At 41.1% G+C, this 23610-nt stretch overlaps 1 protein-coding gene across 3 annotated transcripts in view; it reads right to left on the bottom strand.

Moving 5' to 3' along the window:
* Nucleotides 1–13273: 13273 nt before the first annotated feature.
* Fmr1nb (Fmr1 neighbor) overlaps nucleotides 13274–23610 on the bottom strand; it is a 42723-nt gene continuing 32386 nt past the window's right edge. For all 3 annotated transcript variants that reach the window (NM_174993.2, NM_001166619.1, NM_001166620.1), the window contains 2 exons: nucleotides 14142–14230; nucleotides 13274–13409 (listed from right to left, as the gene is read on the bottom strand). In NM_174993.2, coding sequence (NP_778158.2) covers nucleotides 13393–13409; nucleotides 14142–14230 — 106 coding nt within the window. In that variant the 3' untranslated portion in view covers nucleotides 13274–13392. The remainder of the gene's footprint in view (nucleotides 13410–14141; nucleotides 14231–23610) is intronic.

The following is a 23610-nucleotide window of genomic DNA, read 5'->3' as shown; positions in this document are numbered from 1 at the left end:
TCAGAACATGGGGGGTGGGATTTTTTGGTGGGGTAGGGAGGTGGGGAAAGCTGACAGAGCGTACAGAGTGACTGACAGGGCCAATGGCAAAGGTCTACATCAACAAAGGTGGGGCAGAGACAGGGCCAAACAGGTCTTTCTGAGTCACCCGGATACAGAAGTGATGAGACAGGTCTCAAAACTCGAGCCAGCCTTAGGCTCTCCCACAAGGCGCAGAAACTCGAGCCAGGCCAAACCAGGGCCAAAATGGGGCCCAACAGTAAATAATACTACTCTTTGTTCTAAAAAAAAAATCTACAAACTGAGGTTGAACAATATCTTTGGCAGTTAAGAACACTTATTGTTCTTGCAGATTTGAGTTCGGTTCCTACCACCCATGTGACAGTTCACAACTGTCTATAGGGATCTGATATCCTCTTCTGGCCTTCACAAACACCAGGCATACACGAGGAATATATACATATATGCAGACAAACACTCACACACATAAAATTAAAATTAAAATTAAAAGCTAAAACAGATCTACAAACTCCATTATCTCCACTTAGTATCTAACAGCACAATCCTGGAAATGCAATGCAACAAGAGGACTAATGATAAACTATTTATGACAACTACAACTTGTAGTTGTAGTTGAGTAATTTGTGCTAACCACCCAGCCACAGCAGCACAAGTTCCTCACTACCCACCCCAATGTTCTGGATTCTCGAATGAAAGACACCCATTGCAGCCTTATATTTAATATGTCTTAATCAGCTCACAGGCTGCCAGTGGCCAATGGCTGGGTAGGGAGACAGAGACAGGACTTTACGATTCTCATGCAATTTTGGAAACCAAACTAACATAGTACAAACATTAAATCAAATCCACAGCAACAACTGCCTTTGCTCTAAATAGAAATAAGGAATATAATTCCAAGTGAAGACAATTCACTGTAAGGGTTCGTGTAAAATAAAACACACAAAAAATGGATAAGAGAAAAAACAAAATAACCAAAGTTCTGTCCATCCCAAATATGCAAAACACAGATGCACAAAACACAACTAAGAAAAGGCAAATATCTGAGGTAAGATTCCACTGCAGCAGCACCTCCACAAGTGCACAGCTCCTCACTAACGGGAACGTAAGGCACTGAGACGGCTGAAATGACAAAGAAAGTATTCACTGACTCCTATTGCTTAAAGGATTAATAATCATATTGAGGATTCACATGAACAGATGGAAGACGTAAGGGAAACAATAGAAGATCTAGAAAATGGATGCTCTGTAATTGGAAAGAGAAACTCAAAACCACAAAGGAAACAGTTAACAAGAAATTCAAGACTTAAAAACAAAAATTTCCTTAAGTCACCAAATGTAGTTAATGCCTTAGGCCTGCATAGGTAGGAAGCTAGCAACGGATCAGTGGCTGCACCCCTCCAATTGCTCATTGCCAGTAGACAACCAGGTGGATGTGGGGAGGATGCTAGACAGACAGGTCTTGTTATATTTCTTGTAAGTATCATTAGCTTATTATGATACTTACAGTATATTAGTTTCACAATGATGGGGCTAAATGTTAGATTTACCCAGACTTTCTAGTAAAGGCTGGTTGGATGGGGGCAGAAGTGAAAGATCTTTGGTTTTTTTGACCATTTTGTAATTTCTGGTTTCAAATCTCAATTTGTGCAGTTAGGGGGAGACTGCTAATTCCCAATGTAATATAGTTACATTAATCCAGTTAAGTTCAGCATCACAGCTACTTCTCATTTAGCTAATGTCTTTTCACTTGGATTAGATACAGTAACAGCATGAGCTAAATGAATGTTAATGTTTCTGCATTAATGACATACTTTGGATTTCTCCATCTATCTCTTGCAAGGCTTGATCACATGCAAGACACGATTAGGTGTCAGGGTTGGAGACAGCAGTCTGAATAAGCTTGTTCCATTTCCAATTTTCTGAAAGTCAATTTAGCTATAATTTTTAGTAACAGTGCAGTTACTAAAATGCTCAACCTCTCATCTCTGGTCTGGCATTTGTTAGATGTCACTAATAGTTAAACTTCGATCTAAGACCACATTTTTTGCCCACTACTTGGTTATCTTTGTGAGTATAACCAGAAACTTAGCTTTTAATCCATCAGAGAACAGTGGTAAATGTTCGTTTCTTTCTATCTGCATTTCAGTCTATGCATATCATCTCAGATCACACTGCTATTACAATTTAGGTCTTAAAAAGCACTTTTCCTAAAATAGTTGTTTCACTTAAATCTGCCAAGGAACATTTCTGTTACTCTTTTTCATGTAGTTTCCCATAAGTGCCATTCTTAAAATTTATAGCAGCAATGTCAGAGTCTGGTTTTTTTTTTTTATTATTATTATTGCTTTACTTATTCACTTTATGTTCCACTCACAGCCCCCTCCCAGTCACCCTATCCCACAACCCTTCCTCCATTTCCCTCTCCCCTTCTCCTCTTAGCAGGTGGGGGCCCCTTGGTATCCCCCCACCATGGCACATCAAGTCTCTGCTAGGCTATGCTCTTCCTCTCCCACTGAGGCCAGACAAGGCAGCCCAGCTAGAAGAACATATCCCACATACAGGCAACAACTTTTGGGATAGCACCCACTAAAGGTGTTCAAGAGGACCCACATGAAGAGCAAGATGCACATCTGCTACATGTGTGCTGGGAGGCCTAGATCCAGCCCGGGTGTGTTCTTTGGTTGGTGGAGTTTCTATACCTTTAGGGGCCCCAATCCTTCCTCCTATTCTTCCATAAGAGTCCCCAAGCTTCACCCACTGTTTGGATGTGGGTGTCTGCATAATTCTGAGTCGGCTGCTGGGTGGAGCCTCTCAGGACAGCCATGCTAGACCCCTGTAACAGAGTATCATTAATAGTGTCAAGTATTTTCTGTATCCATTCCTCTGTTGAGGGGCATCTGGGTTCTTTACAGCTTCTGGCTATTATAAATAAGGCTGCTATGAACATAGTGGAGCATGTGTCCTTCTTACCGGTTGGAACATCTTCTGGATATATGCCCAGGAGAGGTATTGCGGGATCCTCTGGTAGTACTATGTCCAATTTTCTGAGGAACCGCCAGACTGATTTCCAGAGTGGTTGTACAAGCTTGCAATCCCACCAACCATGGAGGAGTGTTCCTCTTTCTCCACATCCTCGCCAGCATCTGCTGTCACCTGAATTTTTGATCTTAGCCATTCTGACTGGTGTGAGGTGGAATCTCAGGGTTGTTTTGATTTGCATTTCCCTGATGATTAAGGATGTTGAACATTTTTTCAGGTGCTTCTCTGCCATTCGGTATTCCTCAGGTGAGAATTCTTTGTTCAGCTCTGAGCCCCATTTTTTAATGGGGTTATTTGATTTTCTGGAGTCCACCTTCTTGAGTTCTTTATATATTTTGGATAATAATCCCCTACATTTACACAATGGAATACTACTCAGCTATTAAAAAGAATGAATTTATGAAATTCCTAGGCAAATGGATGGACCTGGAGGGCATCATCCTGAGTGAGGTAACCCAATCACAAAGGAACTCACACAATATGTACTCACTGATAAGTGGATATTAGCCCAGAAACTTAGGATACCCAAGATATAAGATACAATTTGTGAAACTCATGAAACTCAAGAAGAACGAAGATCAAAGTGTGGACAATTTGCCCCTTCTTAGAATTGGGAACAAAACACCCATGGAAGGAGTTACAGAGACAAAATTTGGAGCTGTGACTAAAGGATGGACCATCTGGAGACTGCCATATCTGGGGATCCATCCCATAATCAGCTTCCAAACGCTGACACCATTGCATACACTAGCAAGATTTTGCTGAAAGGACCCAGATAGAGCTGTCTCTTGTGAGACTATGCCTGGGCCTAGCAAACACAGAAGTGGATGCTCACAGTCAGCTATTGGATGGGTCACATGGCCCCCAATAGAGGAGCTAGAGAAAGTACCCAAGGAGCTAAAGGGATCTGCAATCCTATAGGTGGAACAACAATATGAACTAACCAGTACCCCTGAGCTCTTGACTCTAGCTGCATATGTATCAAAAGATGGCCTAGTCAGCCATCAGTGGAAAGAGAGGCCCATTGGTCGTGCAAACTTTATATGCCTCAGTACAGGGGAACGACAGGGCCAAGAAGTGGGAGTGGGTGGGGGAGCGTGTGGGGGATAGCATTGGAAATGCAAATGAAATAAATAACCAATTAAAAAAATAAAAAAACAAAAATACCTGAAATTGTGTAATATATATAGTGTCAGATATTGGTGCTTGTACATAGGATGGGTCTCAACTTGGGCTAGGTTTTGGTTAGCCATTCCCTCAGTCTCAGCTCCATCCCCAATCCCTTTATTTCTTATAGACAGGATAAAGTTTGGGTCAAAAGTTTTAAGTGGTTTGGTGTCCCTCTCTCCATATTGGGCTTCTTGCCTGGCTAGAAGGGGTGGCCTCTTCAGGTTCCATATCCCTAACGCTATGAGTCACAACTAAAAACACCCCCATTGATTCTTGGATGCCTGAAGAAACCTGAAATTAGGCCCTCGGGAAGAAAGCAAGTGCCCTTAACCATCTCTCCAGCCCAGTATGCTACTGATCTATTTTTCCTTGTTACTTTTCTTGAACTTTGTTATGCCATGTAAGAAAGGTATTTTTTGTTGTCTTTTTGTGATGGTGGTGGTGGTGGTTTTGCTTTTTTCTCTTTACTATGTTTTGTTACTTTCTTGTGGTTTGAATTTATAATATCCACCATAGACTTACATATTTGAAGACCTGGTTCTCAGCCAGTGGTGCTATTCCCAGATACTGTGCCTTTATAAACCTTCACTTTATAAGACCTCTTTAACATCATTTTATAAGCAACCTCTGGATCTATATGGAATTAACTTCAGTTTCTATAATTATAGCCTTTCCCCTTTGTAATTAACAAAAATCAATATCTGCTGGAGAAATGCAATCTACTCAGATTACAATGAATCTTGGTAAACTTGAGTGTCAATCCCTTTCAGTTGTCATTGTCCAGGTAACTCCTAGTCTAATATGTCTCTGTTGTTTTCTTCCAAACTTTGTTTTCGGTCAGAGTTACTACAAAGACCTCCATCTAAATCCACATGGTCTAAAGGAATTACTAACAAGCATTTTGATCCCTGCTCCCACCCTGGCACTGCTGATATGGTGCCACCAAGTCCCTATGCTTCTTCCCTTTCTGCTCTACTTTTGGGGTTTACTTTTTAAGCACATCCCTGCCTTCTAGCAATACCACCCAAGAAAAACTCGTGCGCGCGCGCACACACACACACACACACACACACACACACACACACACACTGAGAGGTTGGGAGTGCGGTGGAAAAGATCTGCCTGCTACAGCAAATGGCCAGCAGCTGTTGTGTGGCAGAACAGGCTCCTTGCCGCAGACCTTCTGGGTCCCTGTGTCTGCTTGGAACGGGGTCTCTCGACACGGGTGGGCAAAGCGTGGATGAATAACAGACAGACGCACACAGGAGAGTTCGTGTGGAATCTGAATGTAATTTTTCAAATCGAACATCAGACTTTTTATGCAGAAGACAACAAGGTAGTTGGGTGACATACCCGCAAGGTACAAATGAGGTAACCGGATGCTTAATGACTCTTACACAGAACAGAGGAATGAAAACGCAAAGACTGGCAGGAACTGGGCAATAAAATAACTGAGACAGAGTCAGCCCTATCTAAGGTCAGCTGTAGTCTTAGAAGCCAGGTGTGAGAACTTTTCACTCCTAGGGCAAGGGCTTTCACACCCAAGTCATGGTTCTAACTAGGGAGTTCCGTTCTAGTTAACCATCTCATGAATAATGCAATACTCTAAAACCACAACCCGATCTGCTTCTTAAACCATTGTAAATTCCTGTAAATAGGTGTAACTCAGCTATAATTCTAAGCATCTATTCTGGTTTCCCCTACGGTCAGAAACTTCTTTCTTTCTAGGTGATGGTAAATTCCTGTGAAGGGCAGTGACCTAACTTTTACTCAAAGAGATAGTGTAATACCAGGGGCAGTACTGAATTCCAAGCCCAAGGTCTTGCTAAGGACGAACTCGGACTGTTGGAACACTGGCAGACGGCTTTAGCTATGTCAGAATTCAATCTTAAAAGGCACTTATGATAGGAAAATATTGAAAGAGAGCACGTGGATCCATACACTAGACTAACGCGGGAATGGAACGCGGGAATGAAAAATTACTGTATGGGTAGGGAACGCTAGACTCCAGGAGGAGAGCTTCCTTGAAACTCTTTTGCCTCATGAGTGACTTTTTTTTTTTGTTTTTTTGTTTTTTTTTTAATTAGGTATTTTCCTCGTTTACATTTTCAATGCTATCCCAAAAGTCCCCCATACCCACCCCCCCAATCCCCTACCCACCCACTCCCCCTTTTTGGCCCTGGCGTTCCCCTGTACTGGGGCATATAAAGTTTGCAAGTCCAATGGGCCTCTCGTTGCAGTGATGGCCGACTAGGCCATCTTTTGATACATATGCAGCTAAAGACAAGAGCTCCAGGGTACTGGTTAGTTCATATTGTTGTTCCACCTATAGGGTTGCAGTTCCCTTTAGCTCCTTGGGTAATTTCTCTAGCTCCTCCATTGGGGGCCGTGTGACCCATCCAATAGCTGACTGTGAGCATCCACTTCTGTGTTTGCTAGGCCCCGGAATAGTCTCACGAGAGACAGCTATATCTGGGTCCTTTCAGCAAAATCTTGCTAGTGTATGCAATGGTGTCAGCATTTGGAAGCTGATTATGGGATGGATTCCTGCATATGGCAATCACTAGATGGTCCATCCTTTCATCACAGCTCCAAATTTTGTCTCTGTAACTCCTTCCATGGGTGTTTTGTTCCCATTTCTAAGAAAGGGTAAAGTGTCCACACTTTGGTCTTCGTTCTTCTTGAATTTCATGCGTTTGGCAAGTTGTATCTTATATCTTGGGTATCCTAAGTTTCTGGGCTAATATCCACTTATCAGTGAGTACATATTGTGCGAGTTCCTTTGTGATTGGGTTACTTCACTCAGGATGATACCCTCCAGGTCCATCCATTTGCCTAGGAATTTCATAAATTCATTTTTTTAATAGCTGAGTAGTATTCCATTGTGTAAATGTACCACATTTTCTGTATCCATTCCTCTGTTGAGGGGCATCTGGGTTCTTTCCAGCTTCTGACTATTATAAACAAGGCTGCTATGAACATAGTGGAGCATGTGTTCTTCTTACCGGTTGGGACATCTTCTGGATATATGCCCAGGAGAGGTATTGCGGGATCAAAAATGGGGCTCAGAGCTGAACAAAGAATTCTCACCTGAGGAATACCGAATGGCAGAGAAGCACCTGAAAAAATGTTCAATATCCTTAATCATCAGGGAAATGCAAATCAAAACAACACTGAGATTCCACCTCACTCCAGTCAGAATGGCTAAGATCAAAAATTCAGGTGACAGCAGATGCTGGTGAGGATGTGGAGAAAGGGGAACACTCCTCCATGGTTGGTGGGATTGCAAGCTTGTACAACCACTCTGGAAATCAGTCTGGCGGTTCCTCAGAAAATTGGACATAGTACTACCGGAGGATCCCGCAATACCTCTCATGAGTGACTTTTAAGCCTCTCGGCTTGTCCAGTTGACTCGACCAGAGAGCGTAGCAGCTCCTCCCCCTCCATCTAGGTGAACTGAACCCCACAAACAAAACAAACTGGATGAGATCTTGCTGCTGAAAATTCGGAAAAAAAAAAAACACGCCTGAAATCCTTAACACCAAAATGTTGCTCATGTTTCTCTGTTTAAAACCTTGTTCCTAGCTGGGAGTTTTGGCGCACGCCTTTGATCCCAGCACTCGGGAGGCAGAGGCAGGTAGATTTCTGAGTTTGAAGCCAGCCTGGTCTACAAAGTGAGTTCCAGGACAGCCAGGGCTACACAGAGAAACCCTGTCTCGAAAAACCAGAAGAAGAAAAAAAAAAAAGCCCAAAAACAAAACCAAAAACAAAACAAAACAAAAAAAACCTTGTTTGTCACCCTGGCAGGAACACCTGAAACAATGTTCATGCCTTTTAACCCAAATTTTCCACACTTTTGTTTAAATTCTTATTTTTCTTCTTTAATTCCTGTCACCCTGGCAGGAATACCTGAAACAATGTTCATGCTTTTTAACCCAAAATTGTTGAGATTTTTCAATTTGTTTAAAATTTCTTTTAAGCTTCAAATATCATAGTTAATCTACCTCCCACAGGTCAAACCAACTATGTTAATAACCTTTATTTATTTATTTCCTTTGTTTTTTTTTTTTTTGAGACAAGGTTTCTCTGACTGTCCTGGAACTCACTCTGTAGACCAGGCTGGCCTCAAACTCAGAAATCTGCCTGCCTCTGCCTCCCAAGTGCTTGGATTAAAGGCTTGTGCCACCACTGCCCTGGCCCATTATTTAATTCTTAATTAAAAAAAATACTATCTACTTAAGGCAGTTTCTTTTTACAGAAAAACTATTATTGCCTTTCCCAGATATATAATTAGCATGGTGTAGTGGACAATCCAGAATTGGAATGCTTACCAGTCACCCTTATCTGGAGGCTTGGAGATAGAAGTTTATGATCTGGATCTTGGTATGGAGATCTTGAGGCACAGTGGCTATGGATTCCAGAAGATTAAATCTCCGAGTTCAAGGTCATCTGGGATTAAAGGTGTGGTGGAACACAGCTTTAATCTGGGCTACACCTTCTGCTGGAGACAATACAAGGACATTGGAAGACAGGAGTCTTGTTCTTGCTCCTTCGCCTGCTTGCTGTGTGAGACTGGGTAACTGCTAGATCCTTGGACTTCCATTCAGATACTACTGAACCATTGTTGGGAATTGGGCTGCCGACTGTAAGTCATCAATAAATTCCTTTACTATATAGAGACTATCCATAAGTTCTGTGACTCTAGAGAACCCTGACTAATACACATGGTATTTTCTTTCTCAGCTACCTAAAGCAGATAAACTCTGAACTCTTCCTTCTACTTTACTTAATACAACACAGGTAACTCCCCACTTAAGGATTCCTTCCAGGACTAAAATTTCTTCAACACCCTTGCCTGTTTTCTAGGACCACAGCAAGAGACCACTGATGGGCTCTGTACTGGCTGGTTTTCTGTGTCAACTTGACACAGGATAGAGTTATCACAGAGAAAGGAGCTTCAGTTGAGGAAATGCCTCCACGAGATCCAACTGTAAGGCATTTTCTCAATTAGTGATCAAGGGGGCAAAGGCCCCTTGTGGGTGGGACCATCCCTGGGCTGGTAGTCTTGGTTCTATAAGAGAGCAGGCTGAGCAAGCCAGGGGAAGCAAGCCAGTAAAGGACACTCCATGGCCATTGCATCAGCTCCTGCTTCCGGCCCTGTTTGAGTTCCAGTCCTGACATCCTTTAGTGATGAACAGCAATGTGGCAGTGTAAGCTAAATAAACCCTGACTCTGACTAAGTCAGACGCCCAATCAAACTGTTTTAGACTCAACATATACAGACATTACCCTGCTAGGGTTCTGTTCCCCTGTTATAATTATCCTACTACATGCTTTTTACTTTTCAGCTTCTTTCTCTTTTTTTTTTCATTTTTATTGGTTATTTTATTTATTTACATTCAAATGTTATCCCCCTCCCCAGTTTTTCCTCCACAACATCCTAGCCCCTCCTCACTCTCCCTGTCTCTTTGAGGGTGCTCTCCCACCTGCCCACCCACTCCTGCCTCAGTGGCCTAGCGTTCCCCTATCCTGAGTCATCAAGCCTCCACAAGACCAAGGGGCTCCCCTCCTAGTGATGCCAGATAAGGCCATTTTCTGCTACATATCCAGCTGAAGCCATGGGTACCCCCTTGTGTACTCTGCTACATGTGCAGCTGGAGCCACATCCCATCCCGTGTATGTTCTTTGGTTGGTGGTTTACTCCCTGGGAGCTTTGGTGGGGGGAGTTGGTTGGTTAATATCATTTTTCCTATTGGGCTGCAAACCCCTTCTTCAGCTCCTACAGTCCTTGCCCTACCTTCTTCATTGGGGTCCCCACACCCAGTCCAATGTTTGGCTGTGTTTATCTGCATCTGTATTGGTCCAGCTCTGGCAGATCCTCTCAGGGGACAGCTATACCGTGCTCCTGTCAGCCAGCTCTTCTTGGCATCTGCAATAGTGTCTGGGTTTGGTGTCAGCAGATGGGATGGATCCCTAGGTGGGGCAGTCTCTGAATGGTCTTTCCTTCAGTTTCTGCTCCACTCTTTGTCTCTGACTTTCCTTTTGACAGGAGCAATTCTGGATTAATATTTTTGAGGTGGGTAGGTGGCTACATCCCTCAACTGGGGCTGTGCCTATCTACTGAATATGGTCTCTACAGGTTCTGTCTCCCTTTTATTGGGTATTTCAGCTAAAGTCCTCCATGTTTGGTCCTGGGAACCTCATGGGTCTTCGTCATCTAGGACATTTTAGTGGCTAGCCCCAGTTCCCCCTCCCCCACTGCTACACACCTCTGCTAAAATTCCTGGTCCTTTGTACTTCTCCTCTCTCCACCTGAATCTGACCCTGCACCCTTTTCCCCTCTCCCTCTTTTCTCCCTCCCAGAGCCCTCTCTCCCTCTACTTCCCAGAGACTAGTCTCTTCCCCCTACTGAGTAGGACTGTACCATTCACACTTTGGTGTGATCTTTCTTCTTGGGTTTCATATGGTCTGTGAGTTGTATCATGGGTATTCCAAGCTTCTTTTTGGCTAATATCCACTTAGTGAGTGCATACCATGTGTGTTTGTGATTGGGTTACCTCACTCAGGATGATATTTTCTAGTTTCATACATTTGCCTAAGAATTTCATGAAGTCATTGTTTTTAATAGCTGAGTAGTACTCCATTGTGCAAATGTACCACATTTTCTGTATCCATTCCTCTGTTGAGGGACATCTGGGTTCTTTCCAGCTTCTGGCTATTATAAATAAGACTGCTATCATCATAGTGGTGAACGAGTCCTTGTTATATGTTCAAGCACCTTTTGGGTATATGCCCAAGAGTAGTATAGCTGGGCCCTCAGGTAAAATTATTTCCAATTTTCTGAGGATCTGGCAGACTGATTTCCACAGTGTTTGTACCAGCTTGGAATCACACCAGCAATGGAGGAGTGTTCCTTTCTCCACATCCTCACCAGCATCTGCTGTCACCTGAGTTTTTGATCTTAGCCATTCTGACTGGTGTGAGGTGGAATCTCAGGGTTGTTTTCATTTGTATTTCACTGATGACTAAGGATGTTGAACATTTCTTTAGGTGCTTCTTGGCCATTCAATTTTCCTCAGTTGAGAATTCTGTTTAGCTCTGTATCCTATTTTTAATTAGGGTTATGTGTTTCTCCGGCATCTAACTCTTGAGTTTTTTGTGTGTTTTGGATATTAGTCCTCTATCAGATGTAGGGTTGGTAAATATATTTTCCCAATCTGTGGATTGCTGTTTTGTCCTATTGACAGTCTCCTTTGCCTTACAGAATCTTTTCAATTTTATGGGTCCCATTTGTCAATTTTTGATCTTAGAGCATAAGGTTCAGCCTTTAAAGGCTAGGCTCACAACCAAAAATATCCTACATGCTTATCTCTACAAAAGGGGAAAGATAGCACTGCTACAGGCCAGAAGGGGACAGACCCACCATCTCCTCGGATCTGCCTTGGGGGATGAAACTGCCTTTGTCCAAAAGCATCCTCTGACTATAGACTTTTGAGACAAGCACGTGCTGAGATCCACAAATTACAATCTTGGGTCCATTCAGTAACAGATGAACTCTCTTCAGTAGCTTGAGGAAATTTCCATGATAGTAGGGAAAATGTTATATCTATTCATTCCAATGTTGTTTAAGACCAATGTTAATAACCTCACAAACTCTGTACAAAATCTACTGAGCAATTAATTGGTTCAATAATCCCTTGGCTTCCCAGCCACCACCCCTCACTAACCCTCTGGCCTGTGTTATGTTTTATTTTACACCCCACCCACTCAAAATTTGTACTACAAATAACATGAGATAGTCACTCCAATGAAACCTCCCCTTTATAAAAAGAAAAATGAGGAGTTGTGGGGCAAGTGGAACCATGTCACCAGATAGAAAAACTGGTAAGGTCAGGCACATTAAGGAATCCCAGCAGCTCTCATACTTGAGAACAATAGGCTTGGAATCTGCTCCCTACCAGGCTCCATGATACCCTAACTAACAAGATCATGTCAACTGGTCACATAGCATGGAACCCAGAGTTCTCCATGCTAGTGAGGTATCTTGAAGATGCCCCCCCACCCCCACCCGGCCCCAGTGTTTGGCCAATAAGCTTCCCTTCCTGGACATTCTTTCATGTAAAAAGGTATTTAATCTCTGGTCCACCCTGAGTAAGTTGTATGCACCCATTTTTCATGATGATTAAACAGTTTGGACAAGCAAGGACTGTCTTTCTTATCAAGAACAGCCATGGGGAGAAAGCCTTTGTGTGACAGAGGCCCCCACCTACCTAAGTCTCCAGCAGAAGGGCCCTCTGACACTCACCCACTCACCCTGAGCTAAACTGGATTTCCTCCTCCCCCAACGCTGGGATCATCACCAGCCTGAGTCCCCCACCCCCATTCTCTTCACTGTTCCTAGCATCTGGGTGTCCTCAGCCTCAACCTGTGACATTACTCATCTAGAGAGACAGGGGCTGGAATCCCCATCCTAGGCTGTGTTCTGCCTCCCCTGAGTGGTATGTTAGCATGTCCCACAAGCCCAACATCCTGATGGCAGCAAGGATGGAATGTAGCCTAGCACCTCTGCCCCATGTCTGCCCCAGGGGCACACACACCCCAGCAGCCAGGCAAATCACAGACCCACAGGTTACAGTTAATTTTATAAAGAAGAAAATGATCTTCTAAAGTTTTATTTTGTGTATGTGTGAATGTGTGGTATATGTGTTGGGGGTGTATGGATAAACACACCCTATGAATGTGAGGAGGCCAACAAAAGAGTTTCAGGTGTCATGTTCTGTCACTTCTGGCCTTATTCTCTTTAGGCAGGGCCTCTCAGTGAACTTGGAGCTAGACTTACAGCCAGCGGGTTCTAGTGACTGTCTCCAAGTTCCTCCCTCCCCAACAGAGCTGAAGTTAGCATGTGCAGCCAACCATATTTCTGAGTGTTGGGGATTTAAACTCAGACACTCATGCTTACACAGTAAGCGTTTGAACCACTGAGACATTTCTCTGGTCCCAGATGGAGTACATTTTTTTTTAACAAAAAGAATCCAGATTCTGATTTGATGCATGCAATGGAACTTTAATTTGATTTGAAACTACAATAAAAGTTGCCTTTCAAAATTTAATTAGATTTGGATGACAAAGTCTCCTCTCTTCTGCCATGGCAGATCTGCATTTTCAATGGGACAGTAAAGCTATGAGAGAAAAACAGAACAGAGTTAAGCAACTTGAAAGGACTAATAGACACATATATCATAATGTATTATAAAAGTAAATGACCGCAACTCAAGTTTCAAACTAATAAACTGTATATAATGATCAACATGTCTGATAAACACATGGATCTTATTTTGCACTTTTACCTGTTTTTTATACTACTGCTCCTTAAATATGCACAATGCAAAATTAAAAGGAGTAGAAAAAGGGGACCTCACCTCATAATTATTTTCCATGAACTCACATAAAGTCTTAAAGATGTGCCAGCCTTTCCTTCGGTAAGTATTATGCTCAAGACATATTGGTAACTGTGGCCATGATAAGTTATTGAATAGCATGGAGAATTAAGAGTCAAAACAGACAATTCCATTTCTTTATTTACTGCGAATAAAGTATTCTTTAGCAAAGCAGCACCCAAACACTTGGTACTTCTATTCACTATTTTACTGTCATCAAATATCCCTAGTTGTCATACAGTTTCAGGTGATAAAACTTTCTGAAATATTTGCCTGTAAAAATAAGTGTAAGTTCCAGGACAGTCAGGACTACATAGCATAGAGAAACCCTGTCTCAAAAAAATAAATAAATAAAATAAAAAATAAGTGTCAGTCAAATATATTAATCATAGACATAAAAAAGTTAGTAACATCAGTGAGCACTTATATGTTCCTGTCAGTTAACTCCGACCTCCTGCCTCCTCCTATTATTACCTCTCTCTTCTGACGCCTTCCTTCCTTTAGGCTTCTTCCCTTTTGATTTCTGTTTCTTCAAAACCTTCAACATCCTGTTCATCCTCTTCCTTAAAGGATTAAAGCATGTTACAATATGTAAACTTCAAGGGCACCTTTACTCTTGAACAGTACTAAGAGAGCAACACTATTTGCCCACATTACAAAACTTTCCTGTCTGATATTTTTTTTACTTCATTCTAAAAAGAAATATACTTCATTTGGCTCCTTCAAATTTATCATTACACACTATCATTCTCACTAGTCATTGTGGTCATATGATCCTCCACAATCAGTGTGGCATCAAATTCCTCTGTAGCATGAATGGTACCTACTCAAAAATCTCCTTACATATTCTCTAATCTAGGACAGCTTCCTTTTCACTCCTCCTCCAGAGAGAATTCCGTCCTATGACTGTCAAATCAATAGTAATGGTTTATACTGCATCACTATTACAATTTTTCAATGCATTTTAACTTACTTTTGGGGTCATTTGTGCAACGAAGACATTGTGTGTCAAGATCTTGCCCAGAAACCTCATATAGTTTATCTCACTTAATTCTCACAAAAATCCTAGAAATACTGGATTTCCTATTTGGAAATTATCAAACTAGCACTTATACCAGGTATCACTGTACTGTCACACCAGCTAGTACATGCTACCCTCAGGCATGCTACAGAGTATATCACTAATGCCTTTATGTGTATTAATGTCCTTATTTAACTTTTATTATCTTTTTAAATTAAAATATAATTATATATCTCCCCTTTCTTTCCTCCAAAGCTCTCCCATGTCCACCCCCTCACATCTGTGATCTTTAAATCATATAGTCCATATAATAGTACTTGTATCTAAAACCTCATTTAATTTTCCTGATGACAAGCACAGGCACTAGCTTTGTCATTTCCATTTTTTAGATAAAGAAACTGAGACACCAATAAGGAAAGTAACTGCCCTAAGGTTGCCACATTATTTAATGGGCCAGGATTCATGTCCAAACCTAGAACATGTAAAGTACATTTTTTTCCCTATCTCTCTGTTAAGCTATAACTTTCTCCCCTCTGGGCATGTAATTCCTTTAGAATAGAACATTACCTCAGAAATAATAGTTGATTTGTATTAAGAAATGTTGATTATGGTTTATAAAACTTTCAGTTTCTAAAGAACCAAACATACATGAAATGGGGGCAATTTTCATGGCAGAGATTATGTAGGGAAACCCAAAGAAGAGAGAAAGAAGGTTAGCATATAAGATTAGAAAGAGAAAGTAACAGATTTCCTATCTTTTTAACTCAGTGCTAAGCAGCATAAGGAATAGAACGTCAAGCCACCCCAAACTGTCCAGAGCAGCGTGGCTCTGAGCATGTGGGAGCTAGAGATAAATAAGGCTGCCTTTGAAAGGGTGGTTTTGCAGGTAATACTCACTTTTCTTTGCTAAAACTACATTACTGGGCTGTCACTGAGCTCCAATAGGTAAGACAGATGTGAAGGGAAGAAACACTTTTCCCTCAATTAATCATCAAAACATCTCCAGGCATAAAATAAAATAGTGAGTGAAGGCCAAAAATATATTTATATGATTTACCTATTACCTCTTTATGTTGTTATGTTGTTAACTGCAGTCTTGGGGGAAGAGAACTAAAACTACATAGTTCTCAATCTATTAGAGCCAGCTATGGATCAGAATACAAAGTTTTTTTTAAGAAGCATGATGTAATTTACTGATTACTTTTTGACACTTCCAAGGAGCCTTGGGCAGCATTTCATAATAAAATATGTTAACATTTCTATAATAAAATATATGCATATTCAGTTTAAGCAGTAAATAAGGCTAGAAAAAACTCAGATCAGATTAGATCAATAGCTGTTGCTTAAATGATTTAGAAGAAATATTTAGGTTTATAAAATTTTTAAACATCAAAAATTATAAATAAGAAATTAAGTAAGTTAAGGCTTATTTGTATAAGCCTCCTGATTCTGTAACATTAATATATCTTACTTTTCATCATAAATGGCCAGGTGTCCTTTATTCATGTGGTTTATTTTAAAATTGGTGGTATACATTTCACATTTACTACCAATTAAAAATATGGCATAGTCATATTACTTTGAAGCCTACTGTGGGCTGAGGAGTTGGCTAAGTCAGTTGAAATACATACCACGTAAAAATAAAGAGAGCTGAGTTTTGATCCCCAACACCCACATAAAAGAGCCAAGTGTGAAATCCTAACAATATGGTTGTCTAAACAAAACCTGGACAATGATAACACCAGATGGCATTCAAAAGTGGACAGAGGGAATATAGCAAGGTCCCACAAATAAAAAACACAAATAAATAAACAAACAAACAAAGGTCAATTCATTGTTCCCTGGTGAATCAGTCTTCTCCAAAGAAAAGCCCTGATAGGTTATCCAGTCCCAAGTGTTCAGCTCTAAACACAAATATACAACAGTACACTAAATGCACTCAGAAGGTTCTATTTGTGTGTGTGTGTGTGTGTGTGTGTGTGTGTGTGTGTGTGTGTGTGACTTATAACAAGTTATAATAAAAAAGAAGTCATAAATTTGGGTGGGAGTAGGGGAACAAGGAGTGATATCAGAAGGGGAGAACGAAGGGTGGAAATTACACCACAATACTCATGGATGAAAATCTCAATAAAGATAAAACATATTTTTAAGGCCAAATATGGTCTCTTGTATGTGTAACACTAGTGGGGGGAGGGGAGATAAGTAGATTTCCGGAGACTTCTACATGCAGTGAGACACTGGGTCAAAAGATAATCTGATGAGGGATCAAAGCACACTGATCTCTGTGTGTGCTTTGATATACACTCATATGCACATGGGTGCATACACACATGAACATGTACACAGAAAGAGAGACACACACACACACACACACAGAGAAAGAGACAGACAGACAGAGTGAGACAGAGAGCAAGCACATGAGCACTAACTCATCTAGATTTCAAAGGACTTGATTTTCAGTTCATCCTTATCACTAACTTGTCATACTATGACTGAATAAAAGACAGAGTATGCATGATTAAAGCCCTGCATGATTAGAGCGCCATATCCTAGAGTGTAATTGGAGCCTCTTGCAAGCTAAGAAACAATTCCAGCACAATTACCATCTGCTGTAAAGGCTGCTGGCATAAAGCTAATATTCTTTCCATATATAGGTATTACACACACATATTGGCTATAGGTCCTTACTTTCCCAAGCATTATCTGAAACTCTGAAATCCTTCACCTTGTTTACCTTCCTGTATCTCTGTGTGCTAGACTTTTACCTTATTAACTTTTATCCTACCAGAGGCCCGTTAGAAACCACCCAGTGATAAGACAGTAACTTTGAACCCCATCAAAACAATACTATATATGACTACTGTAAAAAAAAAAAAAAAAAAAAAAAAACCTTGCCTTGCTGCTACATGATGCATTTCCATACCTTTAGTACCAACACTCTAGGGGCAAAGACAAGTGGATCTCTGTGAGTTCAAGACTAACTAACCTGGTCTACAAAGCTATCAAAGTCCAAGTAAGTCAGGACTATATAGTAAGATCTTGTCTCAATAAATAAATAAATAAATAAATAAATAAATAAATAAATAAATAAATAAAAACAGAACACAAACCAACCCCAGAACCTTTATGGAATGGATGCAGAGATGCTATGCTGTCAGGTATCTTATGTCTTACTTTCTTATCAGCACTGTTTCTTCTTGTCCTGGTGCTTAAACCTATATTCAAATTATCTTTAATAAAAATCCATAATTCTGATGCATAAACTATTCTGTCCTGAAATTCTTTCCAGCATCGAAGCCACATATTCTGGTTTGGCTGCATTATGGTTCTAAAATCTTTTGTTAAACTTTTCAGGCTGCTGAAGGTAGTAGTATCAGTATGCCTCCTTTCCCTCTACCCCCAAAACACTGACAATATAACTTACATTGATTTCTGATGTTGAAAGTTAAATATTCTATCTCATATTTATTGAAAATGCCCAAAAGAGAAATTAGGAGTAAAATGATTTGTTCTGTATACCCTAAGGGGCAGATTCATAAGCTGATAATTTCAACAAACTGAAGTCAGTCACTGTAGAGGTAGGTAGACAATGGTAGAAAATAACAGAAAGAAACCAAGTCCAGTATGGGCAAAAGACTTGGACTAATCTTCCTAAAACAAGTGATATCTAATCGGAGTTGAGCTAGAGAGGAAGAGTGAGAGCGAGGAGAAACATAGCAACAAGTCAGTCAGTGACTGAATGGTGACATGCCATATAGTCTGGGAACATCAAAGTAGAGCGGTGTAGCTCGAATCACTAAGAAGGACCACAAGTCTTTGCTAGTGTGATGGTTAAAACTTTGGCTGTTAACTTGATTAGATCTGCAGCTAACTAAGAGCCAAGCCTCTGAGCAAGTCTGAGAGAATATTGCCTGGAAGAATTAACTGAGTGGGTAAAAAATGTCTCCCAGAGTAGACAGTACTTTCTGGAAGTGATCAAGATACAAAAATGTTCTGAGGAAAAAAATACTGCTGCTGTTCTCTGCTTGCCTTTGCTCTTTATTGGTTGAGTGACTTGTGGCTGCCATTAGTACTGTCACCCTTTACTGACATCAGAACACAGCTTCCTTACCCTTTCATTGTGGATTGAAAAGCAGCAGTTCTGCAGAAATCCTCCAAGCCAATCAGACTAAGCAACTATCAGGTTCTCAGCCTCTACAGCATGCAGAACGCCATTCAGCTATCCAAACTGAAACATTTAAGACATTTAGCAGACTCCCTTTGTAATACACACTCTATTGGTTTTGTTCCTCTAGTAAATCCTAACACAGGAAGCTATAGGCATTAGCAGGCTTAGATGCCACTGGAGATCAACTCCTCTTCTCATGACATCCTTCGAAACTCACCTCTTATTTCCCTAGTAACAAACCAATTTTAAGAAGGAGATGGAGGGGTTGGAAAGGTAACCCAGTAGTTAAAACTGTGTCTTGCTTTTCTAGAAGGCCTTAGTTCAGTTGCCAGAACTAGTAACCAGCTCCAGAGAATCTAACACCCTTTTCTAGCCTCCATTAGCATCTGGATACATATGAAATACACTTACTCAGACACATACACAGAAATAAAAATAACCTTTAAAAAGGAAAAAAAACAATGAAAGGGAAGCATTGTAATTGTCCTTCAAGGCTTAAAGCACCCAGTCCTGCTGGGACTGGATGTCACAAGGTGGGGTGTAGAGGAGGAAGGAGTGATATTTGTGTAGAGGAGGAAGGAGGGGATATTTGTAACAGTGGGACTGGAAAAGTAAGAGTGAGAGGGGCTGTGATTGTGATGCTTTTTTTAAAAAGACTTAGGGGGCTGGTGAGATGGCTCAGCAGTTAAGAACACTGACTGCTCTTCCAGAGGTCCTGAGTTCAATTCCCAGCAACCACATGATGCCTCACAACCATCTGTAACGGAATCCGATGTACTCACATATATAAAATAAAATGATGAATCTAAAAAAAAAAAAAAAACAACTTAAAGCACCTTATGAGAAAATAAAGGTAGCTGGGTTTCCTGAGGTCCGTTAAGGGAAGGCTAAGTTTACCTTTGACCTTGGGTGGAGTCATGGCACTATAAACAGCCTAAAACATTATACACTACTGTACTCCCCCTTAAGAGTCAATTCAACTATGCCTGTCAATCACCTGATCAGGAAAACATCTCTCAGAAAAGCTGAAATACTTGAAAACATGTCTTCGACATGTGAGGAATAATTATCCTCTTAATGGGATAATATACTTACACATCTATGCCAGTTAGTTTTCTGTTGTTTTTTGTTTTGTCACCAGAGCACGCCTAGTGCCATCTAAGAATATCCTTAATTAAGAAAATGCCCCCATCTGATTGCCTGTAGACAAACTATGGAAAAATGTCTTGATTAATGATTGATGTAGTGGTGGGACCGGGGTGGGTGGGTGGGAGTACCCTCTTAGAGGCAAAGGGGAGGGAGATGGATGGGGGCTTTGCAGAAAGGAGACTGGGGAGGCGGACAGCATTTGAAATGTAAATAAAGAAAAAAAATCAATAAAATGAATAAGTAAGGCCTTCTGCCAAGGCAGCTCATCAGCTTGTCTGCCCCTATGAAGACCCCACAATCTGACTGCCTCCCAGGAGATCTGCTGGACCCAGGGCAACAGACCTCACAGCCTGAAGGCCTTCCAGAAGATCTGCTGCAGGCAGGGCAACAGGCAAGGGACCCTCCCAAATAATCGAAGTAGCTGGGACCCCCCCCCCCAAGGAGCCCAGTAGACTTAGGATCCATCCTCCCAGTTCAAATTCCACCTTCCCTCCAGCCCGCCTTCTACCAGGGAAGATCAAAATCAACACCCCTTCATGTTCAAAGTGTTAGAAAGATCAGGAATTCAAGGCCCATACCTAAATATAATAAAAGCAATCTACAGCAATCCAACAGCCAACATCAAACTAAATGGAGAGAAACTTGAAGCAATCCCACTGAAATCATGGACAAGAGAAGGCTGCCCACTCTCCCTGTATCTATTTAACATAGTATTCTAAGTTCTAGCTAGTTCAAGGGGATACACATTGGCAAAGAAGAAGTCAAGGTATTACTATTTGCAAATCAGTTACATTGTATATATAACTGACCCCAAAAACTCTACCAGAGAACTTGTACAGCTTATAAACAACTTCAGCAAAGTCACTAGATATAAAAATTACCTCAAACAAATCAGTAGCCTTCCTGTATACAAATGATAAACAGGCTGAGAAAGAAAATAAGGAAACAATACCCTTTACAGTAGTCAAAAATAATGTAAAATTTATTGGGGGGGGGTAACTCTAACCAAACAAGGGAAAGATCTATATGACAAGAACTTCAAGTCTCTCAAGAAAGAAGTTGAAGAAGACCTCAGAAAATGGAGAGATCTCCTATGTTCATGGATTGGTAAGATTAATATAGTAAAAATGGCCATCCTACTAAAAGCAATCCACAGATTCAACACAATCCCCATCAAAATTCCAACACAGTTCTCCACAGACATGGAAAGAGTAATTCTCAACTTCATATGGACAAACATAAAGCCAAGGATAGCCAAAACAATTCTCAAATAAAATAAAGATAAAAATAAAAGAACTTCCAGGGGAATCACCATCCCTGAGCAATAGTGAAAAAACTGAATGGTATTGGTACAGAGACAGACAGATTAATCAATGGAATAGAGATGAATACCCAGCAATAAAACCATACACTTATGGACATTTGATCTTTGAAAGAGAAGCCAAAAGTATACACTGGAAAAAAGAAAGCATCTTCAACAAATGGTACTAGTCTAACTGTCAATTGGTAAGTAGAAAAATGAGAATAGTTCCATATTTGCCACCTTCCACAAAGCTCAAGATCAAGTGGATCAAGGACCTCAACATAAAACCAAATACACTCCCCTTCCAGTCACCGCCAGCTCCGGACCACCTTGGGCGTGAACTAGGTGGACAGTCCCACCTGCCCAGAGGACTCTCCACACCACAGGCACCCTAGCACGCCAAGGACCTTAGGATCACTGGTGAGTGGAACACAACACCTGTTCCAAGCCAATCGTGACAGGCCTGTGACAGCAGGAGCAAGGACACAGGAGACCTGCCTGACCAGCGGTTTGGGTTACTTCAGATCAGTGCTGGTATAACTTGGCTTCGAACACACCAGACAGCCCCACAGTCACCAGAGGAGACACAAATTCCAGGAGCTGTAACATGACCACAATCTTAGGATTTCAGGATACCATGAGCTAGGTCACACCAGGATCTCAGGGTCTCAGAAGAAGCTTGACTGCCAAGGTCTCTGACATACCTAGAATTTCAGATTCACAGGATCCAGGAATCACAGGATCACAGAGCAAGCTGGACTCTGAGGATTCCTGAATCAACCAGGATTATAGGAAGGGCAGGCTCCAATCAGATATATTGAGGGCAGCAAGCACTTGAGATAATCAGATGACAGGAGGCAAACATAAGAACAAGCAACAGAAACCAAGGTTACTTGGCATCATCAGAACCAAACTCTCCCATTATAGCAAGTCCTGGATACACCATCACACCAGAAAAGCAAGATGTGGATCTAAAGTCACTTCTCATGATGATGATGGAGGACTTTAAGAAGGAAATAAATAACTCCCTCAAAGAAATACAGGAAAACACAGGTAAACAGCTAGAAACCCTTAAAGAGGAAACACAAAAATACCTTAAAGAGATAGATAGAGGAAAACACTACCAAAAAGGGGAAAGAATTGAACAAAATTATCCAGAATCTAAAAATGGAAGTAGAAACAATAAGGAAATCACAAAGGGAGACAACTCTGGAGATAGAAATCTAGGAAAGAAATCAGGAACCATAGATGCGAGCATCAGCAACAGAATACAAGAGATGGAAGAGAGAATCTCAGGTGCAGAAGATTCCATAGGAAACATGGACACAACAATCAAAGAAAATGCAAAATGCAAAAAGATCCTAACTCAAAACATTCAGGAAATCCTGAACACCATGAGAATACCAAACCTAAGGATAATATGTATAAATGAGAATGAAGATTTTCAACTTAAAGGGCCAGTAAATGTCTTTAACAAAATTATAGACAAAAACTTCCAAGCTGGGCGTGGTGGTGCACGCCTTTAATCCCAGCACTCGGGAGGCAGAGGTAGGCGGATTTCTGAGTTCGAGGCCAGCCTGGTCTACAAAGTGAGTTCCAGGACAGCCAGGGCTACACAGAGAAACCCTGTCTCGAAAAACCCAAAAAACTTCCCTAACCTAAAGAAAGAGATGCCCATGAACATACAAGAAGCCTACAGAACTCCAAATAGACTGGACCAGAAAAGAAATTCCTCCCGACACATAATAATCAGGACAACAAATGCACTAAATAAAGATAGAATATTAAAAGCAGTAAGGGAAAAAGGTCAAGTAACATATAAAGGCAGGCCTATCAAAATTACACCAGACTTCTCACCAGAGACTATGAAAGCCAGAAGAGCCTGGACAGATGTTATACAGACCCTAAGAGAACACAAATGCCAGCCCAGGCTACTATACCCAGCAAAACTCTCATTTACCCTAGATGGAGAAAGCAAAGTACTCCATGACAAAACCAAATTCACGCAATATCTTTCCACGAATCCAGCCCTTCAAAAGATAACACAGGGAAAACTCCAACACAAGGAGGGAAATGACACCTTAGGAAAAGCAAGAAAGTAATCCTTCAACAAACCTAAAAGAAGATAGCCACAAAAACAGAATCCCAAATCTAACAGAAAAAATAACAGGGAGTAACAATTACTTTTCCTTAATATCTCTTAATATCAATGGACTCAAATACCCAATAAAAAGATATAGACTAACTGACTGGCTACATAAATAGGACCCAATATTTTGCCGCATACAGGAAACCCACCTCA

Source organism: Mus musculus, chromosome X (genome assembly GCF_000001635.26).
Source record: "Mus musculus strain C57BL/6J chromosome X, GRCm38.p6 C57BL/6J".
Classification (NCBI taxonomy): Eukaryota; Metazoa; Chordata; class Mammalia; order Rodentia; family Muridae; genus Mus; species Mus musculus.
This window is presented reverse-complemented; position numbering and strand designations above follow the sequence as displayed.